General features: G+C 34.1%; 2 protein-coding genes across 2 annotated transcripts; both read left to right on the top strand.

Moving 5' to 3' along the window:
* Positions 1-4465: 4465 nt before the first annotated feature.
* LOC133294987 (uncharacterized) lies at positions 4466-7073 on the top strand. Its single transcript, XM_061493764.1, has 6 exons — positions 4466-4564; positions 4674-4831; positions 4917-5040; positions 5168-5350; positions 5432-5525; positions 5881-7073. The coding sequence occupies exons 1-6, from the start codon at positions 4466-4468 to the stop codon at positions 7071-7073; spliced, it is 1851 nt and encodes a 616-aa protein (XP_061349748.1).
* An 847-nt stretch (positions 7074-7920) lies between these two features.
* LOC133294986 (autophagy-related protein 11-like) lies at positions 7921-15491 on the top strand. Its single transcript, XM_061493763.1, has 5 exons — positions 7921-9717; positions 10880-12554; positions 13478-13698; positions 14309-14522; positions 14876-15491. The coding sequence occupies exons 1-5, from the start codon at positions 8774-8776 to the stop codon at positions 15278-15280; spliced, it is 3459 nt and encodes a 1152-aa protein (XP_061349747.1). The 5' UTR covers positions 7921-8773; the 3' UTR covers positions 15281-15491.
* Positions 15492-18089: the final 2598 nt, after the last annotated feature.

Below are 18089 nucleotides of genomic sequence, written 5' to 3'. Positions count from 1 at the left end.
CGGCGGCAACGATTTTGTTCTTTTTTCTCCGGGCATCGCACAGGTAATTTACTAGTTTTAAAAGAAAACAATTATCTCATGTTACATGAGATAATTTTCTTATGCAATAGAGATATAGTAGTGAGTTCCACATTATTTTTTGTTGTTGTTTTATTTTAAAAATGATAGACCCCACTATATTGTCTCTATTGGGAGTGTTCATCAACCAATCCAAACCGATTCAAACCGCGGTAACCGAATCGAAAAATCAATAACCGAATAAACTGAAAATCGAAAAACCGGAAAAAAACTGCAAATTTTAAGTGGATTGGATCGATTTTCGGATTAGTTGATGAAAATCGATCCAATCCAAACCAATCTAATATATTAATTCCCATCTACCTACTTGGGTATTTCCCAATCATAGCCCAAAAATTTCTAAACCCAAGATCTATTAACCCATCAATTAAACCCAATAAAAAACCTAATCACATCTCATCAATACAATTACATCTCTGTAGAGCTTCATATCTCATTGCCCAAAAAAAAATTATATTATCGTTTACTGATGCTTTTGTATTTCAAAAAAATAAATAAAATTACAAAGCCAATATATACAAAAGATGTTAGTTGCATAATAATCATGAAATAGATTTTAGTATTTTCAAAAAACCGAAAATCGATTCAATCCAAATCGAGAAAAATTGGATTGGATCGGATCGGATTTGAAAAAAAATCCAAACCGAATGGATGATTACATGATCAAACCAAAGGGATTGGATCAGATGATATTTGCTTACAAAACCGATCCAATCTATCCCACGAACACTCCCAGTCTCTGTTACATTTTACATGAGATAATTATCTCATACAACTTGACATAAATAGATCCCTAATTTTAAAAGCATTAACGTCTCTTATGTAATAAAAAATAAAATTATTTTTTATAATCTTAAATAATATTATTTTAAAATCATAAAAAATAATTTTATCTCCTATTATAACAGAGACACTTCTCTTATAGTTAAAGGAAAAGATATATTTATCACCAAAAAAGTTTATTATCTTTACAACCAACCTAATCACCATTGATTTCCGTCAATCTAACGGTTATAATATATTGGAAATTATTGGGTCGCATTTATTAATTAATTAGTAATTTCCAATAAATTATAACCGTTAGATTGACGGAAATCAACGGTAATTAGATTAATTGTAAAGGTGATAAATATTTTTGGTGATAAGTATGTGGAGGGTTACATTTACAACTTTTTTTTGTTTACAACTCTTACAACCTCAACTATGTTTTCTCGGGAGTACATTGCTGGAGAGTGTGTTCCCAGGAGAATATAGTTGAGGTTGTAAGAGTTGTAAACAAAAAAAGTTATAAACGTAACCTGCCTCGATAAATATATCCTGCCTAAAAAAGAAATTGATATATTTCAGGGAGGGGTTATATTTATAACCCAAATAATTTACAAACTCTTACAACCATATCTTAACCGTTGATTTTCACCAATCAACGGTTGTCATTTATTGTGAATTAATAATTAATTAATAAATTTGATTTTCGAATATCTTAACCGTTGATTGACGGAAATCAACGGTTAAGATATGATTGTAAGAAGTTGTAAACAAAAATAAGTTGTAAGTATAGGCTTTTTGACCTATTTACCCTTCATTAATTAATTAATAACCATTTTGCCCCTTATTCGAAACTATCTACCAATCTGCCCCTCTTTAATCGATTAACTTGAAGATTTAATCGATTAAATGATCAAAACTGTCAAAAATGGTTGACTTGAAGATTTAATCGATTAAATCTTTAAGTTAATCGATTAAATCTCCCAACATGCAATAAATGTCAAATCTCCTCCATAAACAAGATTCCATGCATATGAAGCAAATCAGCAAATTAATAAGAGTTGATTGTGACTGGTATTAAATAGGAGCTGATTGCTATTTGTATTTAATAGGAGCTGATTGCATTTTGTATTTAATAGGAGTTGATTGTGTTTTATATTTAATAGGAGCTGATTGCGTTTTTTTAGGAGTTGCCATTTTATGAGTTGGTTACATATTGTCACCAATTCAAAACGCAATCAGCTCCTATTAAATACAAAACGCAATCAATCAATGCTTTTACGCTCATTTGGTATATTTACTCATTTCATTGAAATGTTGCCTATAAATAAGCTCAGAATTACAGATTACAAATAAATTTGAATTGGTGACAATCTATAACCAACTCGTAAAATGACAACTCCTAATAACACGCAATCAGCTCCTATTAAATACAAAACACATTCAACTCCTATTAAATACAAAACGCAATAAGCTCCTATTAAATACAAAACGCAATCAATCAATGCTTTCATGCTCATTTGGTATATTTAATCGATTCAATATAAGTTTTAATCGATTAAATCAATTAAGAGGGAGATTTAATCGATTAAATTTTCAAGTCAACCATTTTTGTCAGTTTCGACCGTTTAATCGATTAAAGAGAGGCAAACAGCTTCGGATAAAGAGTAAAATAGTTATTAATTAATTAATAAAAGGTAAAAGGGTAAAAAAAAAAAAACTATATTTCACACTTAACAAATCTTATATTATAAAGGAATTCCATCTTATATTATAAAGGAATTCCATTATGTGGAAACCTTGCTGACGTGTCGCACTGTGGTTCAATTTCACCATTGTGTTCACACTACAACATTTAAAAAGTTTCCTTTAATGGTAAATCGGTGAATATAATAAATACAAAAAAGAATTATATTTTCAATTGACAGAATTTGTTACTTTAAATCAATGGTCAAGATTGCTTATTCATTGATTTATAACTACTAAATCACTCTTTGTCGTCATCTTTGTTTTTTAAATAATTGATGTTAAGTCATATTCATTGATTTATTCACATTTTTTAAAGAAGACAATTCAAAAACTATAAATCACTCTCATTTATACAATTCCTGATACGCATTATTCTTCAACGTCGGTGATTGCTTCTCTGTTTTTTCTTCTTAAACAAAATATGAGTTCAAAATATGATTTTCTGAAGGATGTTAATCCTGCCAAGGAGGACTGGAGGATTAAGGTGAAGGTGGTTCGGACTTGGAAAGTTCCTAACTTTCAGCGTAAAAATTTGGAGGACAATCTTGAAATGGTTTTATTGGATGAACAAGTTGTGTTCTGTGTTTTAAAATCTTCCATCTTTGTTTTGATCATTTTAGTTAACGTTGTTGACATAAGTTGGCTCCATTCTTTTGTAGGGTGGTAGGATCCACGCCACTGTCAAAGGTACCTTACAGGTGCGGAATAAAATCAACGAAGGAGAGTGCTATTTTATAAAAAAATTTGGAGTTGGATTCAATAGTGATGTGTTTAGGCCAACCAAGCATCAGTATCATTTGTCTTTCAACTTGAGGACTGATGTTAAATCGATTGTTGTTTCTGATATTTGTGCGAGTGATTTTGATTTTGTTGATTATAACATCATTGAGAAAGAAACGTCTGACTTCCCTTATTTAGTCGGTAATAGATTCTTCCTCACTGTTATCCTTTTTTTAATTATTGCGGGTTTTATTTTTTTCCCATACTCTTTGCTGCCTTTTTTTAATTCTTAAACGTCATTGGTTTATTCTGTATCATGACTATTTCCTTATTTTTAAACTCTTTGCGGTTATAGTTTTGTGTTTTTAATGTTTTGTCACGAGTAATCTTATTCTGTATCATTATTTTTTTCATTAACTGTGTTTTTTATGTTTCTGTATTCGTTTTTTATTATTGCATAATTTTTTTCACAAACTCTTTGCTGCGTTTTTTTTTGTAGACGTCATTGGTTTAATCTCAGGAATTGGGAAAGTTTGTGATCATGCGGTTTCTGGTAGGAAGACAAAAATGGTGGTGTTGGAGCTTGCGACCTGAGGTACTTACAAATGTTTAGTTAAATGAATTATTTTTGTCCAGCTCTGTTAGCTTATATTTTACGCGTATTAACGTTGTGCTTGCTGCAACTCACGTGTAGGGGTCATAAGTTGGAGTGCACTTTGTGGGAGCATTATGTGGATGAGGTCCAATCTTTTTTGGCAGACAACGACGATCCTCATAACGTCTTGATAGTCCAACTGGGAAGGATTAAGTGTTTTAGAGGTATGTTTTTTCCAAACAACGTTGTTTTAATTTTTGCTTTTATAATCAGTTTTTATGCACGTTATTTTAATTAATTTTACTTCTGTATTCAATGTTTATCTGAACCTTTTAACTCAATAGGTAAGGTCGGGATAACAAATACAAAATATACAACAAGGATTGTAATGGATTCAAAACTGAATGAGATTGTTGAGTTCAAAAAACGGTGTGTACCTTCTTTCTTCAGCTCATTTATTCGGTTATTGATTAATGGATTTTCATATTTTTTTGATTTTTTAATTATTAATTTTTGCGTTATGGTCTCTCGATTGATGGTGTGGAAAGTAGTACAAGGATGACTCAATTGTCTACTCAGTCATCCTATTCTTTCGAAAATGATTTTCTTAAGGAGACTGAAAAAAAGTCTATCAGTGATGTGAAACTTTGTGTTGAGGTAAATGTTCAAATTTTATTTTTACTTTTCTTTAATTTTTACTTTCCTTTAATTCTGTCAATTTTGTATTGATGATATTTTATGTTAAACTGTGATTGCTTTAATTAAGGTAACTACCTGCATCACATACGGGACTATAAAGGCAATTGAGAGCAAATACAACTGGTGGTACAAGTCATGCAAAAAGTGTCCATTTTCCGTTTATGAGGATTTTGAGAAGTGGTATTGTAAGAACTGCCAAAAACATTGGGAAAATTATTATCCGAGGTAAAATATTCTTCTTAGTTTATAATCTGTCTTTAATCCGTATCATTCATGTACGTTGCTGATATACAATTTCGCAAAACTCCAGATTTAGTGTTCAGGTCAGAGTTGTGGATAACACAGATTCCGCATCCTTTATTCTGTTTGATCGCGACTGTGTGTCTTTGTTGGGAATGAGTGCTGCTGAATTGCGCGAGCTGCATTTCAAGAGGGTTTGTTTTTTAATTGCTGTGTTATGGTTAAAATGTATTTTTTGTCGTTTTGTGCTCTCTGTTTGCGCTGTCTATGTTCTGTTCTTTTTTTTTAGAATAATTTTTTTTCCCTTTTCATTTTTTTTAGGGTGCCGATTTGGATCAATTTCCAAATGAGTTAAATGTTCTGAATGAAAAGTCAATGTTGTTCAAGATAAATGTTAAGCAAAAGGATTTGAACACAAATAGTGAGCCCAAATATCAAGTTTCCAAAATTTGTATCAGCGAAGACATAATCTCAGCGTTCATTAAGTCTCTTATAGATCCAAATGTATGCTGCTTATATATTTCTTTTAGATAACTATTTTTCTTATACATTATATTTACTGTTGTTGGTTGTTGTCTATCACAGGATGAAGCAAATTTCGATAATGCACGCGAAAATGAAGTTGTTTCGTCGGAACTGGAAAAGGCTGCGGTGAGCTATGAATTCGATTTAGATTCATGTTATTAAAAATATATAAATACATATTTGACATACCTTTTTTATATGAAAAAAAAAACAAAAAAAAACACAGGATGTTGAAAGTCAGACCTGACAATGCTGACGTTAGTGATGTCTCTCTGACGATGTTGACACCTGTGCTCACTTCTCACGTTCATTAAGCATTGCTGCCTTAGTACTTATTAGCTTTTTTTGCCCGTATTCAGCAAATGTTGCTTTAGTGCTTATTTTGTTTTTTTTTTCCCGCATTCAGCAAATGATGCTTTAGTACTTATTTCGCTCTCTTTTCTTTCTTTGATTACTTTATCTTTGTTAATTTTCTAATTTTTTTTCCTTTGAATTTTATGCTTTGTCAGATGCAATTCTTACAGAAGAGTCTATAAAAAGCATAACTCTTAAAGAAATTGATAAGGTACTGCAGAGCAATGGGAAATGCCTCTCTGATTATCCGTCAATGCCACGCATCAATAGTGAAACTTTGCTTGATATGCAAAATCGATTAGTGTTGGATGAATTAATGTATGACAGATTTGCTTTGGAAGAGGAGCATAAAAGACTAATTAATTCCCTCACTGATGAGCAGAAAGCTGTTTATGATAAAATTGTTTCAGCAGTTACGGCAGGCAATGGAGGGTTATTTTTCCTATACGGGTTCGGTGGTACAGGAAAAACATTTATTTGGAATACTCTTTCAGCATCTATTAGATCAAAAGCTGGAATCGTACTTAATGTTGCTTCTAGCGGAATTGCTTCCCTTCTGCTTCCTGGAGGACGAACAGCGCATTCTAGATTTCGTATTCCTATTCAAATCAATGAAGATTCAATGTGTAATATAAGGCCGAAATCTACTATAGCTGAGTTGCTGTCAAAAACAAAGTTAATCATTTGGGATGAAGCTCCAATGGTACATAGATTTTGCTTTGAGGCTCTGGATAGGACATTGAGAGATGTTCTTAGAATTTCTGATACAAGCTGTGTTGATATGCCATTTGGTGGAAAAGTTGTTGTTCTAGGAGGTGACTTTCGGCAAATATTACCTGTCATTCCTCATGGCAGCAGACAAGATATAGTTCATGCAACCATCAATTCTTCTCATCTATGGTCCCATTGTCATTTATTAACTTTGACCAAGAACATGCGTCTTAATTCTGGAAGTAGCGCTCACAATTTAGAGGAAATAAAAGAATTTTCTGAGTGGCTACTTAAAGTTGGGGATGGTAATCTTGGAGATGATGTTGATGGAGAATCTATTATAACAATTCCAGATGAATTGTTGATTAGAGAATCGGAAGATCCGCTGTCGGATATGGTTAATTTTGTTTATCCGAATCTCTTGGATAATATTTTGGATCAGACCTTCTTTAAAGAACGTGCTATTCTAACTCCTAAATTGTCCGATGTTGCTATGCTAAACGAGCACCTAATGTCTATGATTCCTGGTGAAGAAAGGACTTTTTTGAGTTCGGATAAAATTCTTAAGCAAGGTGGGACTTCCTCTGTTGAGGATGATGAAATCACCCCTGAGATCTTAAATACATTATCATGCTGAGGGATTCCTGATAATAAATTAATCTTGAAAGTTAAAGTTCCAGTAATGCTATTAAGAAATATTGATCAGTCGAGAGGTTTATGCAATGGCACGAGATTGCTTATTACAAAATTAGGGAATCATGTTGTTGAGGCAATTGTACTTACAGGAAGCAATATAGGGGAAACTGTGTTAATCCCTAGAATGACTATGAGCCCATCAAGTCATACATTTCCTGTAAATTTCCAAAGAAGACAATTCCCCCTGATTGTATCGTTTGCCATGACTATCAACAAGAGTCAAGGACAATCACTTTCACATGTTGCAATTTATCTCTCTAAGCCTGTCTTCACTCATGGGCAATTATATGTGGCACTGTCTAGAGTAAAGAGTAAGCATGGATTGAAGATATTGATACTTGATGAAAATGACTGCGTTACGAATAGTACCCTTAATATAGTTTACAAGGAAGTATTTTAAAGACTGCTATAGTATATGATATAACTTCGTTGTATGGTACAGGTAAAGACAAAAAAATGACTGTTTATTCGCGTCTCTTTTCCTTATCTATCTTAAAAGATATGACCTTTATTATCCTATTTTCTTTCATATTTTTAATGTAATAATGAATGACTGTTTTGTTATTTAAAAAATGACTGTTTGAGACCTTAGAAATACCGACAAAATGAGTTTGGCCCGGAGGGCGACCCACCGTACCAAACAAACCAATTTTTTTTCAAAGTGCATCGGCACGGTAATTCACTGGTTAAATTTACAAAACCGTCATCTAGTATGAATAGATAAGAGTAATGGAATAGATACACTGCTTCCCATTTTTTCAATTCGTTGATTCAGCTCCAACCTTCTAATTCTAGGGAGTGGGAGGACTCTTCTGCTGTCAGTGGGTAATAACCTCCGCAGAAGGTTCTCTGTGGATTTTCCAGCAAACAAGACAAAATCAATTTTTGGGTGGAGAAGAGAAGAAAACACTGTGAAAATAAGAGAGAGAGAGAGAGAGAGAGAGAGAGAGAGAGAGAGAGAGAGAGAGAATATTAGGATAGATATTCATCGTAGTGATTATCCGATATCGTCATCAAAAGGGTTTCGTCACAAACCTTGTGATGATGAAACCCAGATTCTGAAAAAAAAAAAAAACAATTTCTTCACATAACCAACTCTAATTTATCTTCCTGCATCGAAACCTTGGGCTTTACTTGTCCTCTTTCATCATTCTGTGCTTTTGATTTGTCGAATGTTGTCGTGCTTCGCGGCGGCGCTGTCTCTTGTCGGATTGTGACGAAACGGGTTTCGGTTGCTTTGTTGTGTTTGGTCCCATTCGGGTATTTTGATTGTCGCTTGGCGTTTCACCATCTCTGTCATTGTTGGTGGTTCTGTTTCTTTTCCTTCCCAAGCTGGGTTAAAAAATTTTTCTTAGGGTTTTGGGAGGATCCAAGGTTAAAAGTTGGTTTTTTCCTTCGAAAATCTATGCTGGGTATGTGGAAAGTTGAACTGTTGTTCCACTTGGTTCATGACTAGTGCTTTTTTTTTCCTGGTGATTGTTCCACTTGTTTACACTAAGATTAAACTGAATTGCATAGCTGAGAACTTTTATTTGGTCTTGAATTTTGGTTTGGGATTTTGTTGTGACTTGTGTTTGTGACCTTGTTGTCGTGTTGATTGGGACTTTAGTGGTTGAGAAGTCCTCCTGTTAAGGGGATAAGATGAGTTCCAATGTTAGTGGAAGCTTGGTTCATAAGGGCAAGCTTTTGGTTCGTATTGCTGAGAATGGACACTCATTTGAGTTGGATTATGATGAGAGTGCACTTGTTGAGGCAGTTATGAGGTCTATTGAATCGAAAACTGGGATTAGCTTTGGTGATCAACTTGTTCTTTGTTTGGATATGAAGCTTGAGCCGCAGCGGCAGCTTTCTGCTTACATGCTTCCTTCCGATGACCGGGAAGTGTTTGTGTTCAATAAAGCGCGGCTGCAAACCAACTCACCACCTCCTAAACCCGAGCAATGTGATGTTCCTGATGGTTTGGAGCCTCTTTCACAGTCTTCCTCCCATGATCCCCACCCTCTTGATGATGCTTTGGACCCTGCTTTGAAGGCTTTGCCTTCTTATGAGCGGCAATTCAGGCACCATTACCATCAAGGAAATACAATTTGTTGTCGTACCGTAGCAAAGTATGAGCATTGTGAGAGGCTTTTGAGGGAGCAGATGGTTCAAGAGAGAGCAGTGGAGGTTGCAAGGGGTAATTTGGATCATTACTATAGAATAATTAACCAAAACTATGGGGACTTCATGAAACGCTATATGCAACAACACTGGATGCATTCTGATCTTTTGATGAATTTTGGGAGGGATGTTGAGAGGTTAAGATCCATCAAAATTCACCCTGCTTTACAAACTGCTAAACGCAAATGCTTACTGGATCTTCTGAAGGAAGAAAACTTGCAGAAGTCAGTGGAGAGTTGCACCAGCTCCCACAAGCAGTTTGAGAATAAAGTTTCACAGTTTAAGCAGGCTTTTGGTGAAGTGAAGCATAGGGTCGAGGACTTGTTGTCCAGCAGGGCTTTCTTTCCCATCAAGAATTTAGAACAGACAATTAAAGATCATCAGAGATATGTAACTGAACAAAAGAGTATCTTGCAGTCTTTGAGGTTAGTGTTGGTATATTTTCCGTGTGCAAATAGCTTCCTAATATCCATAATGAAAGCATGAAACTGCTTTGAATCTTTAATAATGAATTTCAAGAACTATCATGAACCAACTAGCCCAAAAGCTTAAATTGTGAGGTGAAGACACATGAATAGTTTTATATTAGCATCACTAACACACCCTATCATGCAAGAGCCTTTTGGGCTTGAAGCATAGACTATGCACGAGCCTACCTACCCTATGTTGAAATTCAAGTGTTTATTAGAATAGGGGCAGTAAGGATTATACTCTATACCACTTGGTCTTAAGGGCCTTGATACCATATCATGAAGATGGGTGAAGACACATGAATGTTTTGATATTAACATTTTTAACAAGGACCAATTCTCCCAAAAGGTTTAGCTATTAGATGAAAGTTCATGAATAATTTGATATCTAACACGCCCCCTCATGAAAGAACCCTTTGGGCTTGAAGCATATATAATGCACATGTCCATACCTTATGCTAAAATTCAACTTTTGTGTTGAAGAATAGGGATAACAAGGATCAAACTTCTGACCACTTGGTTATAAATACTTTGATATCATCTTATGAATCAACTATGCGAAAAGCTCAAGCTTTTAGGTGAAGGCTCATGAATGTTTTTTATATCTAACAATGAGAAAAACATTAATAGAAAAGATCAGACCTACTTGAGTACTGAATCATGAATTTGTGGATAATCTCTGATTGCTGGTGGGAGGATGCTGTTCAGTTGTGAGACCTTCTAGACCAGCTAATAATTTGTTCCACATATGTCAAACACCATTACATGATAGTTACTTTCATCTTTGAAATTATTTCTGTCATGTGAAATCTCTGGGATCTATTCCGTAATTTGTGGTGCCGTACTGAAAAAGTTCAAAGGTTGTAATGTGTTTCAGAGGAAGCGTCTATGGTGTGTTATCCTGTCTTTACAGTGGCATCGTGTTTTGAATTTGATAGTTTACTAGATGTGAGGGAATATGGAATAGTGCTTGGTTCCAGATACCCCTTGATTTACTCATATTATTTGCTGCGATGCAATTTATATTTATCATTCCATGCTTTCCTTTCAACTTCCGAGATACTTATCACTATATCAACAGAGCTTATAAATTACACTTTTATGGCTTTTTCTGCAGCAAAGATGTTCACACTGTGAAGAAACTGGTGGATGATTGTCTGTCCTGTCAATTGTCCTCCTCACTTCGTCCTCATGATGCAGTTTCAGCCTTGGGTCCTATGTATGATGTGCATGACAAAAATCATTTGCCTAAGATGCAGGCCTGTGACCGTGCTATTTCTAAGCTACTTGACTTTTGCAAGGACAAGAAGAATGAAATGAACTTATATATCCACAATTACATGCAAAACATAACTTATGTTACTTATCTTATCAAAGATCAGAAGCTACAGTTTCCCGTCTTTAAAGAGGCAATGACTCGACAGGATGACTTATTTGTGGATTTAAAGTTGTTCCATGGTATTGGCCCTGCATACAGAGCTTGCCTTGCTGAAATAGTGAGACGGAAGGCTTATATGAAGTTGTACATGGGCATGGCTGGGCAACTGGCTGAAAGACTTGCTACAAAGCGGGAGTTTGAGGTCAGGAGACGGGAGGAGTTTCTGAGAGCACATAGTTCTTGCATACCTAGAGATGTATTGGCTTCTATGGGATTGTTTGACACTCCTAACCAATGTGATGTCAATATAGCTTCATTTGATGTTAATTTGCTTAATATTGACATATCAGACGTGGACCGTTATGCTCCTGAGTATCTAGCAGGAGTAACATCCAAGGTGGAGAAGCATGGAAGTTTGAAAGGTTCATCTACTTTGTGTACTGACAGCTCTCACACAGCTGATGCTGTAGATACTACTGCTGGCTCTATTGACAGATATGATTCTGAGGAGCTCCTTGATGGAAGTGAGTTGATCGAAATTGCTGGAACTAGCAAAATTGAAGTTGAGAATGCAAAACTGAAAGCAGAGCTTGCTGCCAGAATAGCTTTAATTTGTTCTCTATGTCCAGTCGCCAAGTATGAATCCCTGGATGATGAAAGGCTGGATAGTATACTGAAGAATGCCACAGAGAAGACAGCTGAAGCCTTGCATTTGAAAGATGAATATATCAAACATGTCCAATCCATGCTTGAGATGAAGCAGATGCAGTGTATCTCATATGAGAAACGTATACAAGAATTGGAGCAGAAATTGTCTGATCAGTATGTGCAGGGGCAGACGATGTCAGGCGTAAATGATGCAGCTGACTATCCTCGTCTGTCTGGGAAGACAGATAATTACAAGCCAGAGTTTGAGAGAGGTGAAGCCCACATGCCTTCTGTATCTACTACTGAGCCCATGGATGAGGTTTCATGCATCTCAAGTTCATTGGATGCAAAACTTGGTCTATTTGCAGAACATTCAGGTAAAGCTTCAGATGGGGTGGATGAGAGCATGTTGGATTCCTCTGGAATACAGAACCCACTGTTGGATTCAACTATGGCGGAGCCTCAAGTGCAAAGTGGTGACAAGTTCAGTAAAGATAAGATAGTAAAACAATTGGGCATGTCACTAACAAACAGTTCTACTGCTGAGAGCATGCCCGTGCTTCATGATCTTTTACCTTGTGACTCAACAGTTCATCCAGACATGCATTCCAAAGTAAATGATAAATTGTTGGAACTTCAAATTTCACTTGCAGACAAGTCCAGTCAATTGAATGAAACTGAAACCAAGCTTAAAGCTGTTTTGGAGGAGGTTTCTGTGCTCAGAAGGGAGTTAGATGCAAGTCTAAAACTACTTGATGAATCTCAGGTAACAATGTATGAAAAAAATGCAATTAGGGTTGCAATCGAATTTCCTGAAAAGTGGTTGCGTCATTCTTCTATATTGTTGTGTATTTGTTCTGTTTACTAACTTAATCTCATTTGCCAATTTTTATCCAAGAAAAAACAAACCTCATTTGCTAATCTCTCTGTTTTTGTTTTCTCCTCTTTCTTACACATCCATTTGCATTCTTACACTGACACTTCACCTAGCCTTCATCATCAACACCCATGTTTTATTTCTGTTGTGTTTAGTTTCTGCAGATCCATTTAAATGATAGTACTTGCAATTTTAATAACAGATTTTCTTAAGCATATGTATTTTGATCCTGTTGGTCAATAAAACCATGCCAAGAAGAGGGTTTGTCGACTTATGGCAATCTTACCAGTAGTAGACGGGTCAAGCTCATAAGGATGTATTGTTCGGTAGGCTACATGTTGAGCACCTGTTGGGTTGGATAGGACATCTTGGTAAAATCTAACCAATTTAAATATTCTTAATTTAGTTGGAAGAAATTAAGCATACAAAATGTTGATTCTAATAATTAGCAGTTGATATTGAAGGCAAATTGATATGGACTATACATAGTTATTATCAATATTATTATTATTATTATTATTTTGGTGCGTGGAGGGTTCAAACACTTGTGGGAGGATTGAACCTCCCAATATCAGCATCACACGCAAGTCTTAAAGACTTGGGCCATTGCCTATTGAGCTACAAGCTTGTTGGCATACTACAATTTACCCATAAGGTCATTGTCATTGGCTCAGTAGTTTTCATAATTATTGTTGGGGCTTTTATTTGTTTTATTATGTGTAATGTAATCTTACTTATTCCAACAGGGGTCCATGGTCCAACTAAATGTGCATTTTGTTATATTCTAATGTATTTTTCCTTTCTCACTACAGATGAATTGTGCTCACCTGGAGAATTGTTTGCATGAGGCAAGAGAGGAAGCGCAAACACAAAAAAGTTCGGCTGATAGGAGGGCCTCGGAGTATGGTTTATTACGTGCATCTGTTCTTAGAATGCGCAGCCTTTTTGAAAGACTCAAGACTTGTGTTTATTCTCCTCGTGGTGTGGCTGGTTTTGCAGATCCCCTGCGTGCTTTGGCACAATCTTTAGCCAAGTAATTTATTTATTTGTTTATTTATATTATTTTTTGGTAAGACCATGAGGTGTCCTCACACCCTTTGGGTGTGGGACTACTCCCTGCTCAGGCATTGGTTGACCCTGGCCACAATGTGCTTCCAGTGGGCAAAGTTCACTTACATAGGGCCAAGTTTGTTAACTGAGCCACATTTCACAGTTATCTTTAGCCAAGTAGTTTACATACATTAATTACCTATATCATCATATCCTCAGTGTGAAATCATGCCATCCCCTTCAATGTAGCACCCAATCCCCTCTTAGAAGGAATAAAATGCTTTATGGTGGTAGAACATTTAGGCTGGTAGAACTTTGTGTTTTGTTATTATATACAGGGAGTAATAAAAATTGTAAAAAATAATAAACTCACTTCCTAAACCATTTAGGCTGGTAGCACTTTGTGTTTTGTTATTATATACAGAAAAATTGGAAAAAATAAAAAAGTGATAAAATGAGATTAAGCAGGAGAATAAAGAAAATGAAGAGAAGGATACTCTCTTCTCTCTTCTATTGTGATGTGCTTTGCATTGATATTTTTTGCTAATTTGGGAATTTTGACTAGAAGAATGACTGAAACTTTCTTTTTTCAGTTCTGCTAATGACAAAGATGATGATGATATTGCTGAGTTCCGAAAATGTGTTCGTGTATTAGCTGATAAAGTTGGTTTCTTATCGAGGCACCATGAAGAACTGCTTGAGAAGCACCAAAGAATTGAAGCTGCCAATGAACTGCTTCGTAAGGAACTGGAGGAAAAAAATGATCAGGTCAAAACTTATTACAATAAGCATCAACTTGACAAGCAGGTGACGTATGTTCTTATGTCAATATGTCTATGATGGTTTTTGTTTTATATTTAATCCTTTGAGCGCGAGGGTAGGGGAGATGGTCGATTGTACATAGTCTTACTTTTATGTTTTTGCAAAGAGACTGTTTCTTATACTCGAACCCATGACCTTCCGGTCGGTCACAAGGAGCAATGGCTCGTCCTCTGATGACTACTTAATAGTGTGAATAGTTTTTGTTGTGACTGCATATAATTTGTGGTTTCAACCAAAAATCTTCTGGCATATTACACATTAAAAATTCTGGACCAAGCTTATTGTGGCTGAGAAATCAACTAACGGAAAGTTGTTCTCTGCTCGCGATTTTGTTACAGGCTAATAAAGAGAAGATTTGTTTTGGTCGCCTGGAAGTTCATGAGATTGCTGCCTTTGTGCTTACTTCAGGTGGCCATTATGAGGCGGTTACTCGGAACTGCTCTAACTACTACTTATCTACTGAATCTGTGGCCCTATTTGTGGACCATCTTCCAAGCAGACCTAACTACATAGTTGGACAAATTGTGCATATTGAACGCCAAACTGTGAAGGCACTGTCTGAGCAAGTTAGGGAAGATAAACTGAGGGATTATTCATCAACTTCAAACCCATATGGTCTTCCTTTTGGTTGTGAATATTTTGTAGTGACAGTAGCTATGTTACCTGATACCACCATTCATTCACCATCTACTTCCCGATCCTGCATCTTCCTGGTGGCAGATAGATGTGATGGAAGAGTTTAATTGTGCATAAACTCAACACTTCTAAATGTTCTTTTTGGGAGTTGAACTAGTTTTAACCATTTTGTATAGCTGATGTTCCAATTCAGATTCAACATCCCCGTTGTACATATTTTGCTACCTTTTGATATTGAATAGGTTGTGAATATTATTTAACACTTGGTTGCTTATATGGTCATTTGAATGTGGTCAAACGAGATGGGCCAATATTCCTACACCGTAAAATGCTTTCCTTATCTGCCTGTTAGTGTGTGAAGTCAAAGTTTGGGTAAATTGATATGGTATTTAGAGGGTGTTTGGTAGGAGGTGAAATTTTTTTTTTCTAAGAAAATGGGGTGGGAAAATTATTTGTCTATGTTTGATAGAAGGTGAAGTAAAAATATGGCTGAGAAAGTTTTTTTCCTGTCATTTGCTTTTCTATGTAAAATAGTTGGGAAAGATTACTATTGAAGAGGTATAATTGTTTTTTTTCCATGTAGTGGGAAAATTAATACACAACATCACTAAAATTAATTCAATATTCCCAACAAAAATTTGGCCTATCAAACATCTTTTAATAATTTATTCAGGGGAAATTTTTTTTCATCATATGCTCGGAAATTATGTTTTTCTGGTAAAAAAAAATTTATTCTCTACCAAACGTTCCCTTGGGGTTTTAGACTAATGAATTTTTAAATTTAGGGATCATGTTATTTTCACCTTTTTTGTATGGTTACATAATTTATCAGTTGATTTTATGTGATTTTAAATTTGTCATTTAGGTTCATTATGATTATAAAAAATAAATATAAAGGATATGAATTTTTTTTTAAATTCACAAATGATTTGTTTTCATTTGAAATATTGAATGATTGAGTTGCAAAAATGGGGTTGTATTGAAGTGAATTTAAAAATCATATCTCAAATGAGAAATGACATATTTGTGAATTTTAAACTTGTTTTCATTTGAAATATTGAATGATTTGTCATTATAAAGGATACAATTTCAGTACCTATAACACCAAGGGGGGTGTATTGAAGTGAGATTTCAAAAGATTTTAATGGATTGTTTTTGGACAAAAAAATCTGTTGGTATTCAATTAAAATTTTAATGGATTGAAAAAAAGTCACGTGGTATTCGATTAGAATTTTAAAGGATTATTTTAGAATCCGTCCAAATCCGTTGGTATTCAGGATTTTAAACAATGGAATCACAATCTTGTGGGATTCAAAAATCCGACGATTTTAATGGATTTTCTATTGTGTGAATTTCGTGAGACTTTTTAGTGAAAAAATATAAATAGGATGCCTCTCTCACAATCTCATCCTAACCAGTAGGATTTCTTGAGATTCTTTTATTGTAGTGTTTTCTTCTTCCTTTGGCAGGTTGACTGCTCGAAATTGAGTTCCTCCATGACAACTTCGTCAAAATTAAAAAAAAAAAAACATATTTTTGGGCGATTTTCATAACAAAACAACCCAGAAACAACAAACCAACAAGATTTTAATATAATCTATCTCAAAAATAACATATTTTTGAGCCATTTTTGAGAAATTTTGAAAGTTTAAAAAATGATTTTTCAAGCTATGGGTCGCGGTTTTTCTTGACACAAAAGCGTGTGATTTTTGTATTAAAAACAACATAAAACAGTGAAAAAATAACAGGAAAACTGAAATCCTCAAACCAATTTTCGTTTTACATCAATGAAACAATATCAATTTAAAGAAATATTGAAACTTTCATAATATGAACCCTATATTTCGTAACAATACATTCATGAACGAAATTCTTTCACTATAGGAAACGATTTCAAACAATTTTTGTGTCAATAGATAACTAAAAGCTTGTTTATCAAAAGTCCCACAACAATTTAAGGTTTTAATGTATCGATTGAAAAAAATTTGAATTTTTTTCTAAACTTTCATTAATTAAACCCAAAATTTCATATTCGAAATTCTCTTATAATATTCAATGAAAATATGCATATAATATATGGTTAGAAAACTCTCATCACGTAAAACAAAATCCCCAAGGTTTTCAAAATCAATTGCAAAAAATTTCAAACGAAATTTTATCATGAACTTTAGGTTCTATATGCAAATTTAGAATTATTTTTATAATTAAAAAAATTGGGTCTTATAATCATATATGCATAGCTTTGATACCAAATGAAGAAGATACTTTTCAACCCATTAGATATGTGAAAAGCTGTTGTTTAGTAATTTCAAATGTTTGTTAAAAATTATATTATGTTTTACTAATTGAAAAAATTATATTAGGTTTTACTTTTTTTTATTAATTTCATTGCATTTCTTTGTTATTTTTTTTATGGGGAAGATTATATTTACAACCTATTTTTGTTTACAACCATATCTTAACCGTTGATTTTCGTCAATCAATGGTTATTATCTTCCCAAATCAAACTCATTAATTAATATTTAATTTGCAATGAATGATAACCATTGATTGACGAAAATCAACGGTTAATATATGGTTGTAAAATGTTGTAAACAAAGATAGGTTGGAAGTATAACATTTCCTTTTTGTATTGACTCTTGTCATTTTGAATGTTTGTTAAAAATTCATATAGTTTTTTAAAATATTATAAATTCATATTGTCCTTTCAAATCTTATACATTCTATTAAAATTCTTTAAAATCTAATCTTAAGAAATCTTGATTGTAAAAAAAGTCTTTAAAGTCTCTCAAATTCTAAATAGTCTTTTAAAATCTATAAGATTTTTTAGCTCAAAAAAATCTTTTAAAATCCTAATCCAATACACCCCCTAATATTATTTTAGTTATGTACTATGTAACGAATTTCAATTTAATT

The sequence above is a fragment of the Gastrolobium bilobum genome, unplaced genomic scaffold (assembly GCF_033153095.1).
Source record: "Gastrolobium bilobum isolate Gb01-03AN ecotype WA unplaced genomic scaffold, APGP_CSIRO_Gbil_v1 utg691, whole genome shotgun sequence".
NCBI classification, from domain to species: domain Eukaryota; kingdom Viridiplantae; phylum Streptophyta; class Magnoliopsida; order Fabales; family Fabaceae; genus Gastrolobium; species Gastrolobium bilobum.
This window is presented reverse-complemented; position numbering and strand designations above follow the sequence as displayed.